General features: G+C 39.7%; 1 protein-coding gene across 1 annotated transcript in view; it reads left to right on the top strand.

Moving 5' to 3' along the window:
* The window catches only part of LOC124158000, a 184292-nt gene extending 165585 nt beyond the window's left edge, over positions 1 to 18707 (top strand). Inside the window, exon 4 of the mRNA XM_046533140.1 lies at positions 13688 to 18707. Coding sequence (XP_046389096.1) covers positions 13688 to 14137 — 450 coding nt within the window. The 3' untranslated portion in view covers positions 14138 to 18707. The remainder of the gene's footprint in view (positions 1 to 13687) is intronic.
* Positions 18708 to 18924: the final 217 nt, after the last annotated feature.

Below are 18924 nucleotides of genomic sequence, written 5' to 3' on the forward strand. Positions count from 1 at the left end.
TGTTGTAGGCAATGAATGTAATAAATCATTTTCACTGTGCGAGGGGCGTGAGGGCAAGAGTTCTTTAATTTGGGATTTGGAGGAAAAAAAATAAGTATCAGGATTATCAATTATACTTACTTTTTAATGGAATGGGTATGCACTGGAAGGGCTCCTGATTTCTTCCTTTCTTAGCGTGAATGGTCTTAGCTCTCGGACGTTTCCTCCAGATATCATACCTATTTGCGGATGCTAATCAGGATGTTAATATCGAGTTTTAACTGGTAGGTTTTAAATTGAAATTCGTTTAAATGATTGATTAATCTAAAAGAAGATTTGGAAGTTTTTTCTCGACCAATGTTGGTTATGAAAAGAGCGGTCATTCTAGGTAGAGGCTAAGTTATTAAGAAGAGGGTAATTAAATTGTTTTTGAGAAAAAACTGAAATGCTATAGGTTATAAATAAATGGATAGATATGGATCAAATGTGTAACCATCTAGAAATAGGAACAATTGCAAAGAGAGTTGAAATCTATCTGTACAGGGCTGTTAAACAGCAAGATATTTTATATATAGGCACTGGTGTGTGTACCTAATGTAAGCGCCCTAGTTATGCATACAGGATTTGTAACCATTATCCGACCAAGCAGCATAATGATAAGTTTGGGGGTATAAGACACTCCATTCTATCTGCTACTGCAAATTCAAATCTGAATCTCCTCCTCACTAAAAAAAGGCATATCTATCCAGTCATCAGCGATTTCAAACGCCTAATTCGGGGCAAGGTAAGGAACTTTCAATGAGCCAAGGCGGTTCCTCTGCCACCGCAATGATACTTTCATTTCCTCCGCCCCCTAAGAAAACCTTCAAGTCACTCACATCATCAATAGCTATCTCGGAAACAATATCTCCTCATCTATTTCTCACTCCCAAACATACATGAAATAAAACTATTTTTACAGCTATTATACGTCATTGCATTTCCATATATACTCGAAGCTCGTTTTGACACCTTTGAGGTGTCCCGTTGGAAGTGAGTTTGTCAAAAATGAATTCGAAAATAATAATGTTATAATTTTAGACCCCTTATCATGGACACCAAATGAGTTTCTGGTACTGTTTTGAACTTTAAAATTTCAAGCGATGCTTCGACAGTTCATGCCTATATATAATATACTGGTAAACCTTACACTAGTCGAAACCTGAAAAAATACCCCTGGTAAAAATTGTACAAAGTACTGGTCACTACTCGCTACGATGATCTGACATTTTCATTTAAGGTGTCGTATAGAGTAATTTACTACAACGTTTCTTCATGCAATGCTGAGATTGGCTCTCGTTAATCATGCACTTTAGCAAACATAGTTTGTAGACATGTCCGATAGGCACCGGCATTTCGTAAATTAAAATAAACGAGCTTAACAACCGATACCGCTGATCTTTCCATAATTGACCTTTCTGATAAAGAATAAGTGGATATCATTCACTTAATCAGCTACACTCCTGGGTGAAACTTTTTCCTCTTTTAATCCCGAAATCAGAAAGCGTGGCCATCAATCGCAGGGAGGATAAATTAATTTCTAGTTATCTCCGTAAGCCAAATTACTTCCCTACTTACAAGATCATCAACCAATCAAGAAAATTCGGTTTCATCGGGATATTTTTGAGCCGTCTCATAACACGTTTCCTCGCCCTGAAACTTGAGTACACTAAAACATTTCGGAGGCCAATTAAGTGAAACAGCCGCTTTTATGTCATATAAGAGTGGTCTCGTTTGCTGAAAATAAAAACTGAAATTGGTCCTCTTCAATTTAATGCTAATCAAAACACCGAATATCCTTTTTCTGCGTGAAATATTAGGCGTATATTCAAGTGGAGATGGATGATTTGCAAGGATAGGCGTGATCCCGTAATTCCCAAGGCTTGGGATGAGGTAGACCCCGTGGAGAGAAAAAGGAAAGTAAGTGCTACAGGCCAATGAAATGGAAATTAATGCATGGATTTAGGTCAAACGCGTGACGACCGAGCAGTAGAAGATTTGCGAGGAATGTTATCGCAATCGAAAGTTATCTCATCACTCACGATTCCATGACCGCGTCCGCTTTGATATTGCCGTAGCGGTTGTGACAAGAAATTTTTTGTTCTTCTGCATTGTATTATACCCCACGTTGTGGATAAACATTTAACACGAAAATCTATTGATTCTTTTACCTGTTAAGAAACCACGATTTCGATATCTTCTCTTACCTTATATTTTAATTACTTTGCCCCCAGCTTGCTCGTCGGAAAAGAAAATACATGAAACATTGCAGTTTTACAGATACGTTTGCAATTTCCTTGACAAAATGAAATATTCAATTTACAGACAATTTAAATAATCAAATTAATTAGGTCATGACCAACTGTATATTCTAATATGGACACAATTTTGGTATATGAGTAAGTATTCCTTCTTTTACGATTATTTTCTAATTATTTGCCACACTTCATCACTTAAAACTGTTCACAAAATCCAATTAGTTGATACAAAGGGATAAATGTCACAAACTTAATTCTTGGCCAATTAAAACCTCTTGCCTTACGGGTTCTTATATCTTATATGAAAATAAAAGTTTATAGTTGTACAACACAATTATTCGACGATTCGAAGTTGGTTTGTCCCTCTGTGGTCTGGAAAATCCTCTCAGCCTGCGTGGTGTTCGTCCTTGGCGGGCCCTCAGCTTTTTGCGTCTCGTCCTGTTGTAAAATCTCCCGTTACCCTTGTTCATTCCAGCTCCTTTTACAACTCTCCTTTTCTAACTCTGGAACTCTTCCCTCCACCAAAAACTTGCGTGCTCTTTCTTTGCGCGTCCGTACACTCCGACGGTTTCACCCACAATGCCCCTCGCGCCTGGCTTTCACTCCTTGGGTCCACTGTTTATTCTCAAAATCCACAATATGGTGGGACCCTTATTGTTATTATAAACAAGCAACCGCTTAACAAAAGCAAAGAATTTTTGGGGTATATGTTTGCGTTCTAGGTGTTAAAGGGGGTTTGTGTGAAAAAGGGAACTCTAATCTCACAATACGACAATTGGACAAAAAAATTGCAAAAAATAAAGCGAAATTAATAAATTGCAGATTTTAAAATTTTTATGTAGGGGAACACGAGGTAGCACGAGGGGCCGGGGCAGAATGAGGTTCGGGTTTTTTTTTACGACAAGGAGGTTCTGTCAACTATCAGAGAGTACTCGAAATAGATTAATCTGTTATTGCTCATCTTATGCGGCCATGTTGGTTAAGTTAATCGAGTGCTAACAAGTGAACTATGAGTTGCGTGAATTTTAGCCGTTGTTTTCTAACTTCGGAAGATTTTTTATCGATGGTAAATCATATTAAAGCGTTTAAATTACAGTTATTTCTTGGTATGTTTTGAATTACGTCTCAATGTCGTTATTTTCGTATCATTGAACGTCTGAATACATGTTATTTTCGCGTGTCTGTTCCTAGGTAGGCGAAAACGTGTTCTCGGGGCGGAACGGGGAAGTAAGAGAAAATGGAAAAAAGAATGATGGAATGACGAGACAACTCTTTTATATTTATACTGCGGCGATTTTCATTAAAAATCAATCGAAGGCTGGGTCGCTTGTTCCATTTGTAATTTGTAGCAACTCGTGTGCAGGAGTGGATAGCGAAGCAGATGATTCTGTACTTGTGAGTGAATGTTGTGATTAGGCTTCAAAAAATACTAATTGTAAGTATAAGCGTACGGCCCCTAAAAGTTCATTCATACTAAAAGACAATAACATAAAAGTTGATTTTTTCTTAATTAATTTGTTTAATTTTTTGTTGTTTAATGTTTATTGAATTAATTTGTCTATGTAATCAATTTTCACACTACCCCATTCCGCCCCATACCTGAGGCAGAACGGGGCAAATGGCATAATTTTTTGATTTTGGAAAAAATATAATAAAAATTTTTTTAATCCATTATTGTAATTTTTGTGTTCATTACCTTTTAAAAAGGTCTATTAAAAATGTGAGATAATTTTCTAAAACCGTTCTGTGCTTGTTTTTTAATTTTTCGAACTTGATACTCCATTCTGCCGCGGGTTCCCTACTAACATTTCAACAATGGCAATTGAATGTTAGCGCCATTGTGATTTAGTCTCTGTGTCTAATAGACATCAGAGCAAGTCGCAAAAAAAGCCCAATAAATGATTTTCAAGGTCTAATACCTTTCTTAAATGCCCCCATCATCGTCTTCACATACGAATCTGCATGCATTCCTTAATTTTCCAAAAAACATCTAGTATTTGCTACGTAATTATCAGTGGTTCTCAAGGATTCCTATTTCGCGCATGCTCCATCGGAGAATAATCAGAGATTTTTGCCAAAAGTCGATTCGTCTTCATTAAACCTTACCGCGTTGTGCCACCTCACAAGGCGTCCTTTTCTCTCGTGCTCTCGTCGTCTGCTTCAAGTCCCGCGCATTGACGATCCGTGCATGTCAGTGAAACCCATCGTGTTCGACCGCTCAATGCTCCCTCGAGCACTGGAAGCTTTTCTTTTTTGAAAAAAGGACAAGGAAAGAGATTAACTGTTTCAAATTTGGGGGAGCAGGTATTACAGTTGTAATGCGGATTGTCGCGAGGCTTCGTTGCTCTTTCCTTCTCTTTCACTCGGTCGGGTGGTGACAAGGAGGGACTTAATTTTTTTTGCCAAATGAGAAAATTCCACACAGAGGAAAATCGTTCATAAATCATAAAAATTAATTCTTATATTTTTTATTACTATCAATTTTTATTTGATTTTTTCAGCACGCAAGTAGTTTTTACTTTTGCTTTCAACAAGAGAGAGTAGGAAGCATACAGAGCTAAGGTAGTAACTACACGACGGAATTACCTCTTTTCATCAGTATTTGAATCTTTAACAACCATATTTAAATACACATTCATTTTTAAGTAAATATAGTCTCTATATAGCCCCCCAAATTAAAAAAAATAAAAATGAAATGATTTGAACTCAATATTCGATAATGAAGTCCTTCCCTGAGGCTTCCAAAATTCAGTAAAATGATTCGGTAGATGGGAAGGACAGACAAGCCACGACTAAAAGAAAAAGAATTAGTCAGCTTTTCTGTCAAACGTTTAAAATAAAATAAAAAGATGCGAAATTTACCGCCCCCGTTTTCATGTGTTGGTGACGTTATTAGAGTTCTGGTTCAATTACTCTTTTCCAAAGAACCACTGCTTGAGAGAGGGAATCCATCACAGCAATGTAAACAATAGCGCACCAAATGAGGCTGATGTGTGATTCGGAGGAGTAGCGGAGAAACGGTGACCTGCTCGGCTAGAGCTCGTGACGCCATCAGCTCACCCAGGAAAGGGTTAAGACCATCGTTTTATCGCCTCGAAAGCTCTAGGAGTAGGCGACGGATGAAGAAATGGGAAAATTCGGGTCTCTTTATCTTTAACCTCAATATGAAAGACACTGATCGGGCGCAGAAACACGGACACTTGGGAACGAGAAAAGAATGGAGACCTTCGAGACGTGAGTGTGGAGAAGACTAAAGAAGATAAAATGGACGGAGAGGGAAAACGACGAAGTGCTGGACATGGTGGGTGAGGAGAGGCAGCTTCTAAATGAGATATGGGGGAGGTAGAAGGTTTGGATGGAGTCAGTACTTAGCGGGGAGGGGATGTTGAAATCAATGTTAGAGGGAAGAATGTTGAGTAAACGAAGTAGAAGATGGGTGAAAATAGATTTTAAGATAGAATGAAAGGGAGTATTGCGAATTGAAGAGGTTGAGTCCATGAAGGGAGGGGAGATTGCCCGAATACTTCGTAAATATTCGATGGAAATATATCTTAATTGTTAGAATACTTCAATAAATAACATACGAAAGACAGTTTAAAGAAACTTATAATGGATTGAGACAAGGGCGAAATGATATCCGACACGATTAAGAATGCAACGATCCGAAACCTCAGACCTACTTCGTGAAGGCAATCCAGGAATTACAAAGTATGTCAGAATACGATGGCAATAGATACCATTAAACTCTAATGCGAACAATTGTGATGTAATTTCAGAAACACTTCCGAATTCTAAGCTTCCATTCGTTTGTTTATAGGTTATTCCCAGGGGGAAGGTGTTTCGATCGTTCCAGATTATTCCGGGCGAGGGAAGCACAGACGGGAAGGCTCGACTCCATTACATAACAATTCCACACTGGCAGGCAAAAATTGCCGTCCTTCAAGCACATTAGCAAAGACTGCGGGATGACATAAACAGACATTCATTCAGCTCACGGTTATTTTTAGAGACAAAAGCCTGACGTCATCAAGTATTCAAATTTAACCACCTTGTTACATCTGGTTCAATTGAACCAAGAATGACGGGCTCATTGGAAACCTACCAATATTTTGCATTTTAGCTCTGGAGAATACTCGCTCAGTGGATACACAATACAAATTTTGTACAAGTAAATGTACATTTTTTTTTAAATCTCCCCAGTTAACAACGCTATCAGCTTACACCGTTCAAGGTGATTATTATCACCGAGCCCGCAAAGTCAACGGAGAAAGTTTTTGCTTCATTTATTTTCTTAAATGGTAAAATAATATGAAAAAATAAGAGGGGATTCAAACGAATACCTTTTAAGTGCAGTAGAACTGCTTAAAGTGATACGATTTTATGGGTGTATGCGTATGCGTAGTATAATAATTATCTTACCTTTTTCATTTTTGTGAGTCACTACAATGTATCAAAATGGACTCGTATTGGATTTTACTTGGTTTGCTTTTTTTGACATGTATATTATTCTACCGTGAAATTTCATGGTTTTTAACTATTTTACTCATCCGTAGGTTGGCATATTTGTACATAAAAATTGTTTTTCTACAATTATTTGCATTGGGTTAACGTTTTATAATTTAATTTGTTCAGTAATTCCCAACTTAAATAGGCCAGTATTTATTAACTTGTCGCTATTATGCTTTTTATAAAATACTAATATTTCACGAAAGGATTATTTTCATTTAAATGTCCATAAAAAAATTCTAAGTCACCATGATATCACCGCTATTGTACTAAAAATATTATCACGCATAAAATAAGAAAAAAATTAATTCTATAACCCTTGCGTAAGATTGTTACCAACCTTTATCTCTTGTTAATGTTGCCTAATCAATTAACGGTTTTATTATAGCCTATAAGATAATAAGTAAATTTATTGAAACTCTGGCGAAGCATTGAACCTGGTACCTATTTCAATGAAGAGACCCAAATGACCAAAGAAGAGCCATACTGCCTCAGTGGTCAAGAATTAAATTCGTTAGATACAGAGATATACAGAGCAGTGCGACGAATGTTAAAAAAGCAAGGAGACATCAGGCTGGGTTTACGCGACAAGCCTGAGTACATAGACTTTGATATCAGTTTCCCGCAGATATCTAGGCTTTAAAAAAAAATAATTATTTTTCCAATGTTTATTAAAATCTTCTAATGATATATTTATACCAATATTTTCCGATGAAAATATGTTTCTATTAAACATATCTAGCGTAGTTCGTCAGTTTGAGTGATTAGAAATCATTAAATTATTTCTCGACGATATTATAAACCTCCACCTATAATCGATGTTTGTAATGGGTACATAAATGATGAGGTCGAGAAAGATACTGTAAAAGTACCATCATCATCATTAGTCAACAATCATAAGATTGATTTGTCGCAACTCTCCATTCCTCTCTCCTATACGCATTTCTTCTCTTTTACATAATTTATAAACTGTCCTATGTAACTCATACCCTTACCCTTCTACCCTTCCAAGATAGCCCTCATCAGGCCATCGTGCCTCAAAATGTGGCCAACTAAGTTGTCCCGTAGTCCGCTTAAGGTTTTTAGGGGGCTTCTAAAGCATATTTCAGAAAAAGCTAAAATATAGAAATGCGCGAATGGCAGTAGAACCTCGAAGCACCTCATTAATAAGAATCCGACCTAATGTTGATTTGCACGAATTTAATTCAACCGTTAAGTACGCCCACGGAAGAGATTGAAACAGGGCAGGCGATAAGGAGTCAAGACCGCTCGCAACAAATAAGAGAAGTGCCTAGGCAGGACAAGTTGTCGTGGTAATCAACTGCATTGACATGTGCCGTTACACCACCGCGTATCGCCAAGTGCACCTGGACTATTTTTTCGCATCTCCCCTCCACCATGTGGCGCGGCCTTCTCGCACGTGAGTGGCGCCGTGGTCGCTCTGAAGACACGCGATCTGTGCACTGCCCGAGACAGTTGAAGGGGGGAGAGCGTAACGGGAAGATCGGTACTGCAGAGGAACATGGACGGAAGGGGTGGGCTTCGGAGGCACTGCTTCCCACAATTGGAGAAGTATTAGAAAAATGTAATCGGTCTCAATTGCAATTACACTACCTAATTCGTAATTATTTATTACTATTATAATTAATTCATCTTCGAAAAAGTAATCAGTAGGATAAAACTTGCCATTACAGTTACTTAAAATTTTGCACAATCTCATCTGCAATAAATTATATTCTTCAACATAAACTGTATAATAATCAATACACAATAAATTTAAAAAATTAAAATTTAATTGCTTTTAGTAGGCTCAGATAATAACAATAGGGAATTTAAACTGCGTATTTAGCACAGTAGCCAATCACTCAGTCATTCAACCCGAAGGTTAACGTGGATATGTGATGGTAGAGCACACCCGGCACTAAATCACAGACGTGTGGATGTCACACATTCTAGGTATGGGGACAAGTTAACTTCTGTGTCAAAACGAACTTCGAGGATTATGCCTGTGAGTGTCCGAAGCTACTACGCTAATCTTTGAGCATTTAACACGTTCGTATCGTAAAATTTGCCGTTTCTTCCCCGTGGGCGTCAATTTTCATAAAAATTAAATCGATCCAATCATGTTAAAATTAATGCACAATTCTTCGGTATTGTTGAAAATGATGAATTGCAATAAATTTTGGAAAACCTATGCACCGATATTTAGTTATTACTTAATCCCTTTTGCATATACAACAACGTATTACACGTTTTATATTCTTCGATATTTATTTACTGTCACCTAAATACCTTCAAAATGAATAAATGAGTCGTGCTTTTAGAATTGGAAACGATGAAATAGGTTATTTAATCTTCTTATAAGACCAGAATGAAAGTATTCATTAATAAAAGTATCGGAAAAAATTAGGTATTTCATAGTTTCTTTGCAACTGTTTCGAATTTATCTTCTGAGCCTTCATTACACTCTTCCTATTTCGCTGTGATGCCTTACTTCGGTTTTATTGCTTTGGGAAAAAAATGCAGCGGGAGGAAAACAACATCTCGTTCCTACTGCCATTGTTAGAGATTCTATGCTTTCAGAAAGTCGCGAAAATGATTATCCCCACAAGAACCGGGAAAACCTCTACCTTTGTGACGCTGGCGACCGACCGCTCAGTCCGTAGCACCCGATACGAAACAATAGCTTTCCAATTTCTCTCGCCTTTCGGGGTAGACGTTCCATGGGATTTCGTAGAGACTCAAGACAGGCCTAACCGCACTTGTCTGGCGCTTAGAAAAGGCTAGGGCTGAGGATATTCCGCACCCACCCTCACGCCTCCTAGGAGAGGGGTGGTGGTTGGGGCGGAACCTTTGCATCTATTATTTCCATAGTCTGCGGATAAGAAACCAAATTATTATTGGCATAGGTGAAGCTTTGCTTACAGTTTTATTGCAGGCAGACCCACTCGTGGGTGCAGTGATTATCGTAAGCAGGCCGCTTACCCACAATTGGGAGTTGCAAGTAACCCTTAGGAGGCTAATCCCCTGATAGTTTCGTTTTTGACTAATCTTGTGCGGCATAGCTTCTCACACAGTGGCCTTGTCGCACTGATGTAATCCACACGTCGAATTTCAAATTAGTCGAGCCGAGCGGAGGGCCTTACATGTACAATGGTGAAAAAATTTTCCTTGCAGTGAGAGAAGAACTTTCAGTCTTGGCTAATAAACGAGTGACACTAGATATACGAGTCTAATTTGCTTGTCTTTTTGTGGAGCAGTTATTTTTGTGTTATTAGTGGCAAAAAAAAATTAGAAGAGATGGCTGACTCAGATGCATCTCAACTTAGTTCTGACTCCGATGATTCATACATTCCATCCGATTTCGAAGAAGACAGTGAATCTTCATATTAAGAGGACGAAAGTGGATAAGATTCGCCTGAAGAGGAGCATGTCGTGTTATCAAGCATTACAAGCATTCTCAGGTATTACACATGAGTCCATTAAGGGCACTTGGGTTTATTTAGAGATTTTCATTAAACTGACATGTGCCAAACACCAACTTCCTCAGTAAGTGAGTGAATTCAACGGAGTGAATTTTCAATACCACGATTGGCCACGTCACGATTCCAACAATGTCAACCCACGGAACATTGATTACATCCAACATATTATCCCTCCCACCGTTTCAAATGTTTCGCTTCCAAATCGTCGCACAAGGAAAACCGCAGGTAGACCTGACCTGGCGCACCAAATGCGGTCATCATTTCTTGAAATTTTTCAATATAAAGCACCGCAAACTGCGGGGTAACGAAAAATCGCCTCGCAATCCCAAGATAGCCGAGTTGCACCCGCAATAAAACGACCTGAACGACTGCTGTGCAAGCAAATCCAAGGTCATCAATTAATTTTCTAACTATGAGAATGTTGCTCATTTGGCGAATTTAACGGGAACACTCGGATAACTTCATTTATATTCCACACTCCCCGTCGACATTGACGTCAACAGTTCCGTGCATTCTGATGAGGATGTGATTGAATCGAATCTGACGATGTTTTAATGAAACATTGTGCAGACGCAAGCTCTGCAATTATTTCAGAGAAGTGGACGGAAAAAAAACACCGGCTCGACGAGAAACGGGAGAGCCAGACGTGCGCTGGGGAGGATTGCAACTTGGAACGTGTATTTCCTGCGATCATTTTCACTCATCGCGATAAATGTTTGCACCCATTAGCGCAGTTCATAGACAAGGGAAAAAACGCGAATCGTGGGCTATTTTTACCCCATTCTGCAAGCATTAACGCTTAAAATCAGCTGACCCAGAACCAAATGCATACGGCTGAGATGGCGAAGAAAGGGCCGAAGTCAGCATTTCGATCGGAGCTTAAGAAGCAATGATTTCGTAAATCATACTTACGTGATTGGATGGATCAATTTTATTAAGGCAATCAATCTCAATTAATCACAATTATATAACCTGGAAGGGTAACCATACCATCGCTCGAGCCCGAACATTTTCCCCCGGAGGAGTGAGTGTTGTGTGTACCTGTGTAAGTGGTATCTCAACGAGGTATTAGCGAGGTCCCTTCAACCCTCTCAAAGCTTCTTTCGAGTCGAGGGAGTGCTTCTGAAGGGTTTGTGGTAGAGAGGTTGGGGTTGATCACTGCTTCGAATCCTCCCGTCCCAGCATAACAACGCAGTGAGTTGTCTCGTATCTGTGACGTGATCCCTAACGTTACGGTCATTGGATACGATTTACTGTTTCACTTTTAAGACCGCAGAGCTCACCTTACCTGTTCTAACGATCACATTATTTATGGCCTTAGTCAAATTTGAACTTTATCCAAGGGTTGGGTTGGGTCATTCAGAAGATCCCCTGAGGATGAACAGCAAGTCGCTTCTCGAAACGTCGGGAGACATGGAGAACATTGACCGGTGGAAACCCCGAGAAACATTTCTGCACCTGATACGCCGGGACAACCTAAGATCATACATCTACAGGAAAGAGCCTTCCACAGACCATGTCATCCCCTCCGACTCCCGCCACCACCCCTCTCATAAGTTAGCCGCCTTTCATTTCATGTTAAACAGAGCACTCAACGTCCCTCTGTCTGCCGAGAGCCTCGCCATGGAAATAAAAACCATCAAACACATTGCAGTAAAAACCGGATACGAAGGAAGCGTCATCGATAAATTGTTCAGGAAGAAATGCTCCCTCCGGGCACAGGAACTTATCTACCAATCATCCAACCGTAATGAAAATGTGAAACGCTGGTGCAAACTCAGTTATTACGGACGTATTTCACAGGCAACCGCCAACCTCTTTCCCAGAGAAGAATTTAAAATTACATATTACAACACATCAAACTTAAGGGCGTTATTAAGCAATACCAGAGACAAAATTGACATTAATGATAGTAGAGGCATTTACAGACTCCAGTGCAGTGACTGTGAGACCTGTTACATAGGCCAGACTAGACGTTCGTTTCGAGTAAGAACAGAGGAACAAAAAAGACATTTAAGAAACTTGGAGATACACAAGTCGCATTTCGCGAAGCACCTATGGGAGATTGACCACAGGAACGATTTTGTCCCAGAAATTCCCCACCTTAAGAAAAAGGGAAGAAGGATGGACTGCTTGGAGGAGTCAGAGATAAGAAAGCACGTTAGGAATGGAATTTTAGCTAATGAGAATATTTTTGTCAACCATTCCCCCTCTTGGAAATTCCCCTGAAGTTGAGTGACGCTCCAACCCCACCTCAACCGGTCCCCGAACTTCCTTAAGCACCCATTACCCTACCCAAACAACCAAATAAACAACAAAATAAACTGTCCCTGAAGATTTGTCCCTTTGCGACGAAACCGGTCGAATTAAATAAATTCTGTGTAAAAAGTACCTACCATACCTTTTCAATTCTTTATCATACATGAACATTATAATTTAGTCTCCACGAGGCAGAGCCAGTATGGTGATTGTTAAGCACGGAAGATGGCTCATAGAGCTCAAGGTTTGAAACATTACCTGTATAAATGCGGTGATGACGAAGAATGAAGAAGATTAAAGTATTAAACAACGAAAGCTGTGAAACAATCTATCACCACACAGCCACAGCTGATTTCATGCGAAATGCTGCTTTAGGGGACATTTGAAAGGAGTTTGTTGGAAAGGCATATACATGAACACTTAGAGGATCGGTTCGGAGATTTAGAGCAAAGAGAACCTTGAGGCGACCCGTTCTAATGCCAGAGAAATCAAGAATAAGCTCTTTCGATAGAAATGGTACAAATCCCTAGAGGAAGACGTGATCACCGATTTTCTCTCCATTGTGAGACAGATATTAATAATATTTATGATGATTGTGAAGAATCTTTATTCGTAATAATAAACTACGTTTATGATATATCTATTTACCTATTTAGTATCGCTATAACATATATCTATCTATAAAATTTTCATAAATATTTGAAAAAAAATCATGACTATTGCCAACAATTAATGTAAAATTCCTTAAATTGAAAATACAAGCACAAGATAATAATAAAATGAAAAGTATTTGATTGAATCAAAACATTGCGTATTCAATCACACTGAACTATGTACCTATCGGTTAACGACACCATTATAAATCAAAGAAATAACTACCTTTCATCGCAAAATAAACAATGTGTACAGAAACAGGGTAGATGTTTAAGTACCGGAACATAAAATAATAATTCGAGCATGTAAAAAGTTATAAAGGTATGCATGATATACAATATTGAGCACTGATTAAATTTTAGAAAAAAATTAAATATACCACACCATTTTATCAATGGAAATAGCACAACTATTACAGACGTCAATGCGTCTGTTACTGCGCTGATACTTATATTTCCAACAAAATTGATCATCTGTACTTACCCCTGTATCTCTTTCTTCCCGCAGGTGGCGTTCGCCCGACGGAGGCGGAGGAGGGGGGGCGTGTCCGCCACGTGGTGTCAGAGCCGGGCGACTTCGGGCCACGACGCCAGTTCCGGTGACGACATGATCTCCACGACGGGTTGCGCGGAGGCGCCATCTTCGTGCTGCTCGGCAGTTTTCGGCGAGGCAAGGAGGCCGTGGCCCTGCGGAGGACCAAAGGGCCCTCGGGAGGCGGGCGAAGGCGGCCTTCGCGGGTCCAAGGGCTTGCTGGGCATTACCGTGCGGACGGTGGAGTTGATGCGCCGCAATCAGCTGCTGCAGTGGAGGCTGTCGCTCTTGCAGGAGGAGACGAGGGCCTTCGTCGAGTCGGTGCTCAGCAACCCCGAGAACAGGAGGAACGAGTCGCCGGGAGGGGAGGGCGCGACCGCTGAGGACAACAAGGACCAAGACCCCGCCGTCTCGGGGAGCTGCTGAGAGAGCTCGATGTGAAGGAAAACCTGCGACACCCGGGGTGCGAAATCCGAGCGACCAGCTACGACCGTGCTCTCTCCGCTCGACCAAGACTGCGTTCGCCTCCGGTCGGCTTGCTTACCGGGTGATTGGCGCTGCGTCAACCCGCCTCTGCGCCTCTGAAAGAAGCCCGTGGGGATTGCGCCGTATCTTCTTTGTTTGGCCCCGGTGCGAATTTGGTGACGAGAGACGGTCGTTCCAGCCGGGACACTTCGGAAATATTCCTCGAATTCCATCGCGTGCATCCTTGTTTGTTTGTTCCTTCCCCATTCTCTTGCACACTACCGGGTGTAGGCTCGGCCGTATTACGTGTTCGGAAGCAGGTCTCGAAGAGGACTACCAGCCTGGTTCAAGTCACTTGCTGCTGCTACTTACGCTGTGAGCAAAAGACCCGAGCAATAATGGCGCACCAGCCTCCTACGAAGACTTCGGCTGCATGCACTGACGAAAGGCAGCAGAAAGGCCTGGAAGTGGTGATGAGAAATTCACGGTCGTAGCGGCTAACTCGTAATGAAGACATGAACGACTGACCCCACAATACTGATGCCCGAGCGTCGAGTCTCTAAGCAAAAAATACTTCTGTTTGTTTCTCTTGGCGCCTATCAGCTAAAGACTGCAACTCCAGAGCAAAACAGTTGGCATCAAGGCCCACATACTTGAAAAGTGATTTTTTTTTTTCAATTGCTCGCGATGAAGTACAGAAGACTATTACCTTTTTGCGAGTATATTCCGATACAATAACGTTTCACTTCGTAATTACCCTTAAAATAAAGATGAGAGTTTTTCAATATATCTAATTTACTGGGTGTGTTTAACATACCGTCGTATTTACACAACAATAATAACCACACCATCTGACGCTTTGAGTAGATATTTTCGGCCCGTGCAGGCAATATACTATACATTATCAATGAAGAACTCAAATAGCACTCCTATGAGTAATATGAGAGCAGCCTCTACTCTTGAATTAAAATAAAAGCGAAAACTGTCGCGAACGGACGAATAATCAAGGATGTGAGTTTTTTTATGTGACTATCAAATTGTTTTTCCCCAAGCAAAAACCATAAAACGGGGTTGTAAAAGGGAAAAACAAAGCGTGGATATTATATGCAATTCAATGCAACAGTCAATATGAGTAGATTAATTGTCTTTAAATATCTAGTGAGTGGAATCAGGTAAAGGAATTGACAAATTCAATGTGGCTGATAGGTAACTACCGCATATAAATAATTCACACATGCCACACTTGCCCGACATTTCATTTTTAAAGCTCAACCATATATCAATCGCGTTACACAATCAACCCATACAATAATTTATTCGCTACTTATGAATGTATTTAGATTTATTGTGGCAGCAGGATATTTAACCTATCCAGGAAAATTAGAATTCCATATATTTGTAGTACCTAATGTGATTTCCCAGGGGCTACTTGGACCCGCAAATTCGAAGGTTTTCTATCCACAAGAATGAAAAGAAATTTTCCAAACATTCACATATGCACTAAGGAAATCGTTATTTTTTTAATTAGATGTCCATTTTGCTCAACTTTTTTTTCTCAGACTTTCTTGCAGTAAACTTCAAGAAAACCTGACTAAGGACGAAAATTTCCGTAATGAACAATTATTACCGATTGAAAAAGGAAGTAACCTATTTAGGGAAGGCGACGGACACCTCAAATCATTTTCGCCTTAGGGAGGGAAGGGTGGAGAGAAACCCGTCGTCGGCATCTGGCCCTCTCTCGACTGGTGGGCAAAATAGGGAGACGCCTAACAGAAACAAGACGAAAACATAGAATAGCGAACTTTGAACAATTGCCCCCTCAAACACTTTACATGCACCAGAAATTTCTTGGAGATACCTTCCGCCCGAAGGTAAAGGACCTTTAGGAACCCACGAGCAAGCACGAATAGCAAGGTGTAGTCTCTAAGCCAATATAGCAAGCAGATAGACTGAAAGCAAAAAGTCTGACCATTTCGATGACAATGGAAGTAGAAAAAATGAATTGGAGACCGAGCAGCGAGAACAAATGGCAAAGGGTGAAGTTGCTTGTTGCAATGTCACTGAGGATATTAAATAACGAAGAATGTCTTCCTTTGAGATTTCACTAGTCTTCCATAGATTCTACCCATGAATTCCGTAAAGTATGCATCGACACCTAAAGTGAAACTGATGATGCTCGATTAAACACTTAAGAGGGGGACAACACTTAAGCAGGGGAGTTTCAAGGTTGCATACTTTTGCTTACAAGTGGGGGGGGGGGATATTGCTATGTAAGATAGGAAAGTCTTAATTTATAGCGATGAAAGGCGTAATGATGGATTACAGCGTTCGACTGTGTTTTAACGCTCGGGGCAATTTTTCCTACACTACACAGAACGCCCACACAGTAAACAGTGTTACGCGTACAAAAAGTGATTCCTCAATACATATTGAAATGAATGAAATTTACTGTTATATACCACTTCAGTACATAATAGCGCTACTTTGATGGTAATAATGTGAAATTGCTGAATTAACGCTTTAAAAAAATAGTTTAGAATACATATTAGGTTTCTTAAATATACAATAAAAATAAAAAAGGTCGAAAAAATCTAACGCTAGCAAGGGAGGAAGAGGTCCATCAATTACATATTTTGGCTCGGATTGTGGGGGGGAGTCATAAATGGCTAAAAATTTGCTTACTTAATACTTGAACGCTCCAAGGAAAACATTCCCTTTTGATTCAAGGAAATGGTCGGGAAAGGAGAACAAATAAGAACAGGAATGGATGCTATGAATGCTTCCAGATCCCTGGAAAAGTTATCCACCACTTGTTCGTAAAATCAATCCTTTCTACGATAATGTCGTTAGGGACATCAGTTTCCTTGAGGTATATGTGATTAGTGAAATACATGCCGAAACTTTTGGTGAGATAGATGCACGGTGGGAGAAATCTTGCTGTGTTTAGTGCCTTTGCTACATTATCCTCGTTATTTACTGCGCTATATGAAGTAGCTCCTCAAAAACTAAAAATTATTTCACAATGCCATGGAATTTGCAGATTTTTTTTCTCGAGTAGCTCGCAAGAAAATATATAAGCATACCTAAACTGATAGTTAAAAAAAAATTACCACGAAGTCACATTCACTGATTATACACTGCATCAAAACATAACAAGGAGTTTGGAGGTACCAATTTATGGGAAACGTACCGTTCACTCTCCTCCCTTTAACCTCAACTCTCTTCCTTAACATATGAAACAAAAAAATCAAGTTTAAAACTAATTAAATGACGACTACCTTTCCTCTTCGGTTCACAATGACGTACGATCGACGTTTTAGCATAGAAACGCTGCAGTCCTCCAAAGACACCTATGAATCTCCCCCTTCAATTCTCTAAATTACCAGTTCCTTATGTGAACTTAAACATCGCACAATCCGTCATCATTTTTGAAATTGTTAACGTACCGCTTGTCCTCATGAGTAGGGTCTGCTCTAAACACTAGATTTTGCATATTTATTCGAAATAACGAGTATACTCTCAAATAGGAAGATTTTTATGCTAACAACTATTGACTTTAAATAAGATTCATAGAAAATCTCAACGTCGGGTCCATACGTATGAACAAGCTTCTGTTAATTTCATCACAGATGAAAGATAATTCATCGAAACCAAATCCTAAACCTCACAGAGTTTCCGGAGTTTCGGATTGAAGAACTTTCGCAACTCTCCATAGCATTAGCGTGTGACCTTAGATTAAGCAAGCTAAATAGCAGGAAAATGCAACACAGTTTTGCTAAATAAATGTTGAGCAATAAAACGCTGCCTAGACGTAATATCAATGCTGAAAACGTATAAATACATTTTCAGCGTTGAATCAGAACACTATAACCACAATTAAAACAAAAAACCTCATTCAAATATTTTGCTATCCACGACTAAGCTCCATTTTAACTATTTGCTACACATATGTTAACCGCACGCATTACTATTTTTGCGGAGAGTTGAGTCTCCAAGGAATCACACCCAGGAGGAAAAAACTTAACCTCTTTTCACGGCGTGAATGGTAAATAGAACCTCAAGTTTTTCTCGCATTTGTGTCAAGGCTGAAAGAAAGTCAACAGCTCTCATAGTATTTTTGCAGTATTTACCCTGATAACATGTGTATCAACGAACGGGAACTTGTCTCAGTATTGAAAGCACGAAGCAATAACGTCACTAACAAAGCACAAGAAGGAAAAATCATAGGAAACTGTGATAACTGTAAGTAAAATACGACAAATTTTCTGTGATGAAAAATACGGGAATAAGAATGAATAACTCAATAAGCTGCTGACGCGCAGAAGACATTCAATGTCAACGCATGATTGGTCATATGATCCTAAGTGATTAGGTAATGGTATTATGGATATTCGGCCACCGAGGCTATTGATGTGTAAGAAAAAGGAAAGATAACTTTCCTCTATGAAGACTTACAGGCAAAGTTGGTGTGAATGAAAGTAGTGTACTGTCATATTAAGTTTTTTTTAAATAAAGTATTCGTCGTATTCGATCTCTTTGTCTCTTTGTCAACCTTTGCATCATAGTCCAGCTCATTGCCCAGCTCCGATCTGCCGCCCCATTCGCAGGTAAGTAAATCAATATTCGTCGTTGATGACTCCAACTTACTTCTCAGTATGTTGATATACATTTTTTCTCATAGTACCTTAAGGATATTAGCCTCCAAGACCTGGCCTCTTTCAATGGCACCCGTTGGCCTCATCCTTTTG

Source organism: Ischnura elegans, chromosome 4, assembly GCF_921293095.1.
Source record: "Ischnura elegans chromosome 4, ioIscEleg1.1, whole genome shotgun sequence".
NCBI lineage: Eukaryota > Metazoa > Arthropoda > Insecta > Odonata > Coenagrionidae > Ischnura > Ischnura elegans.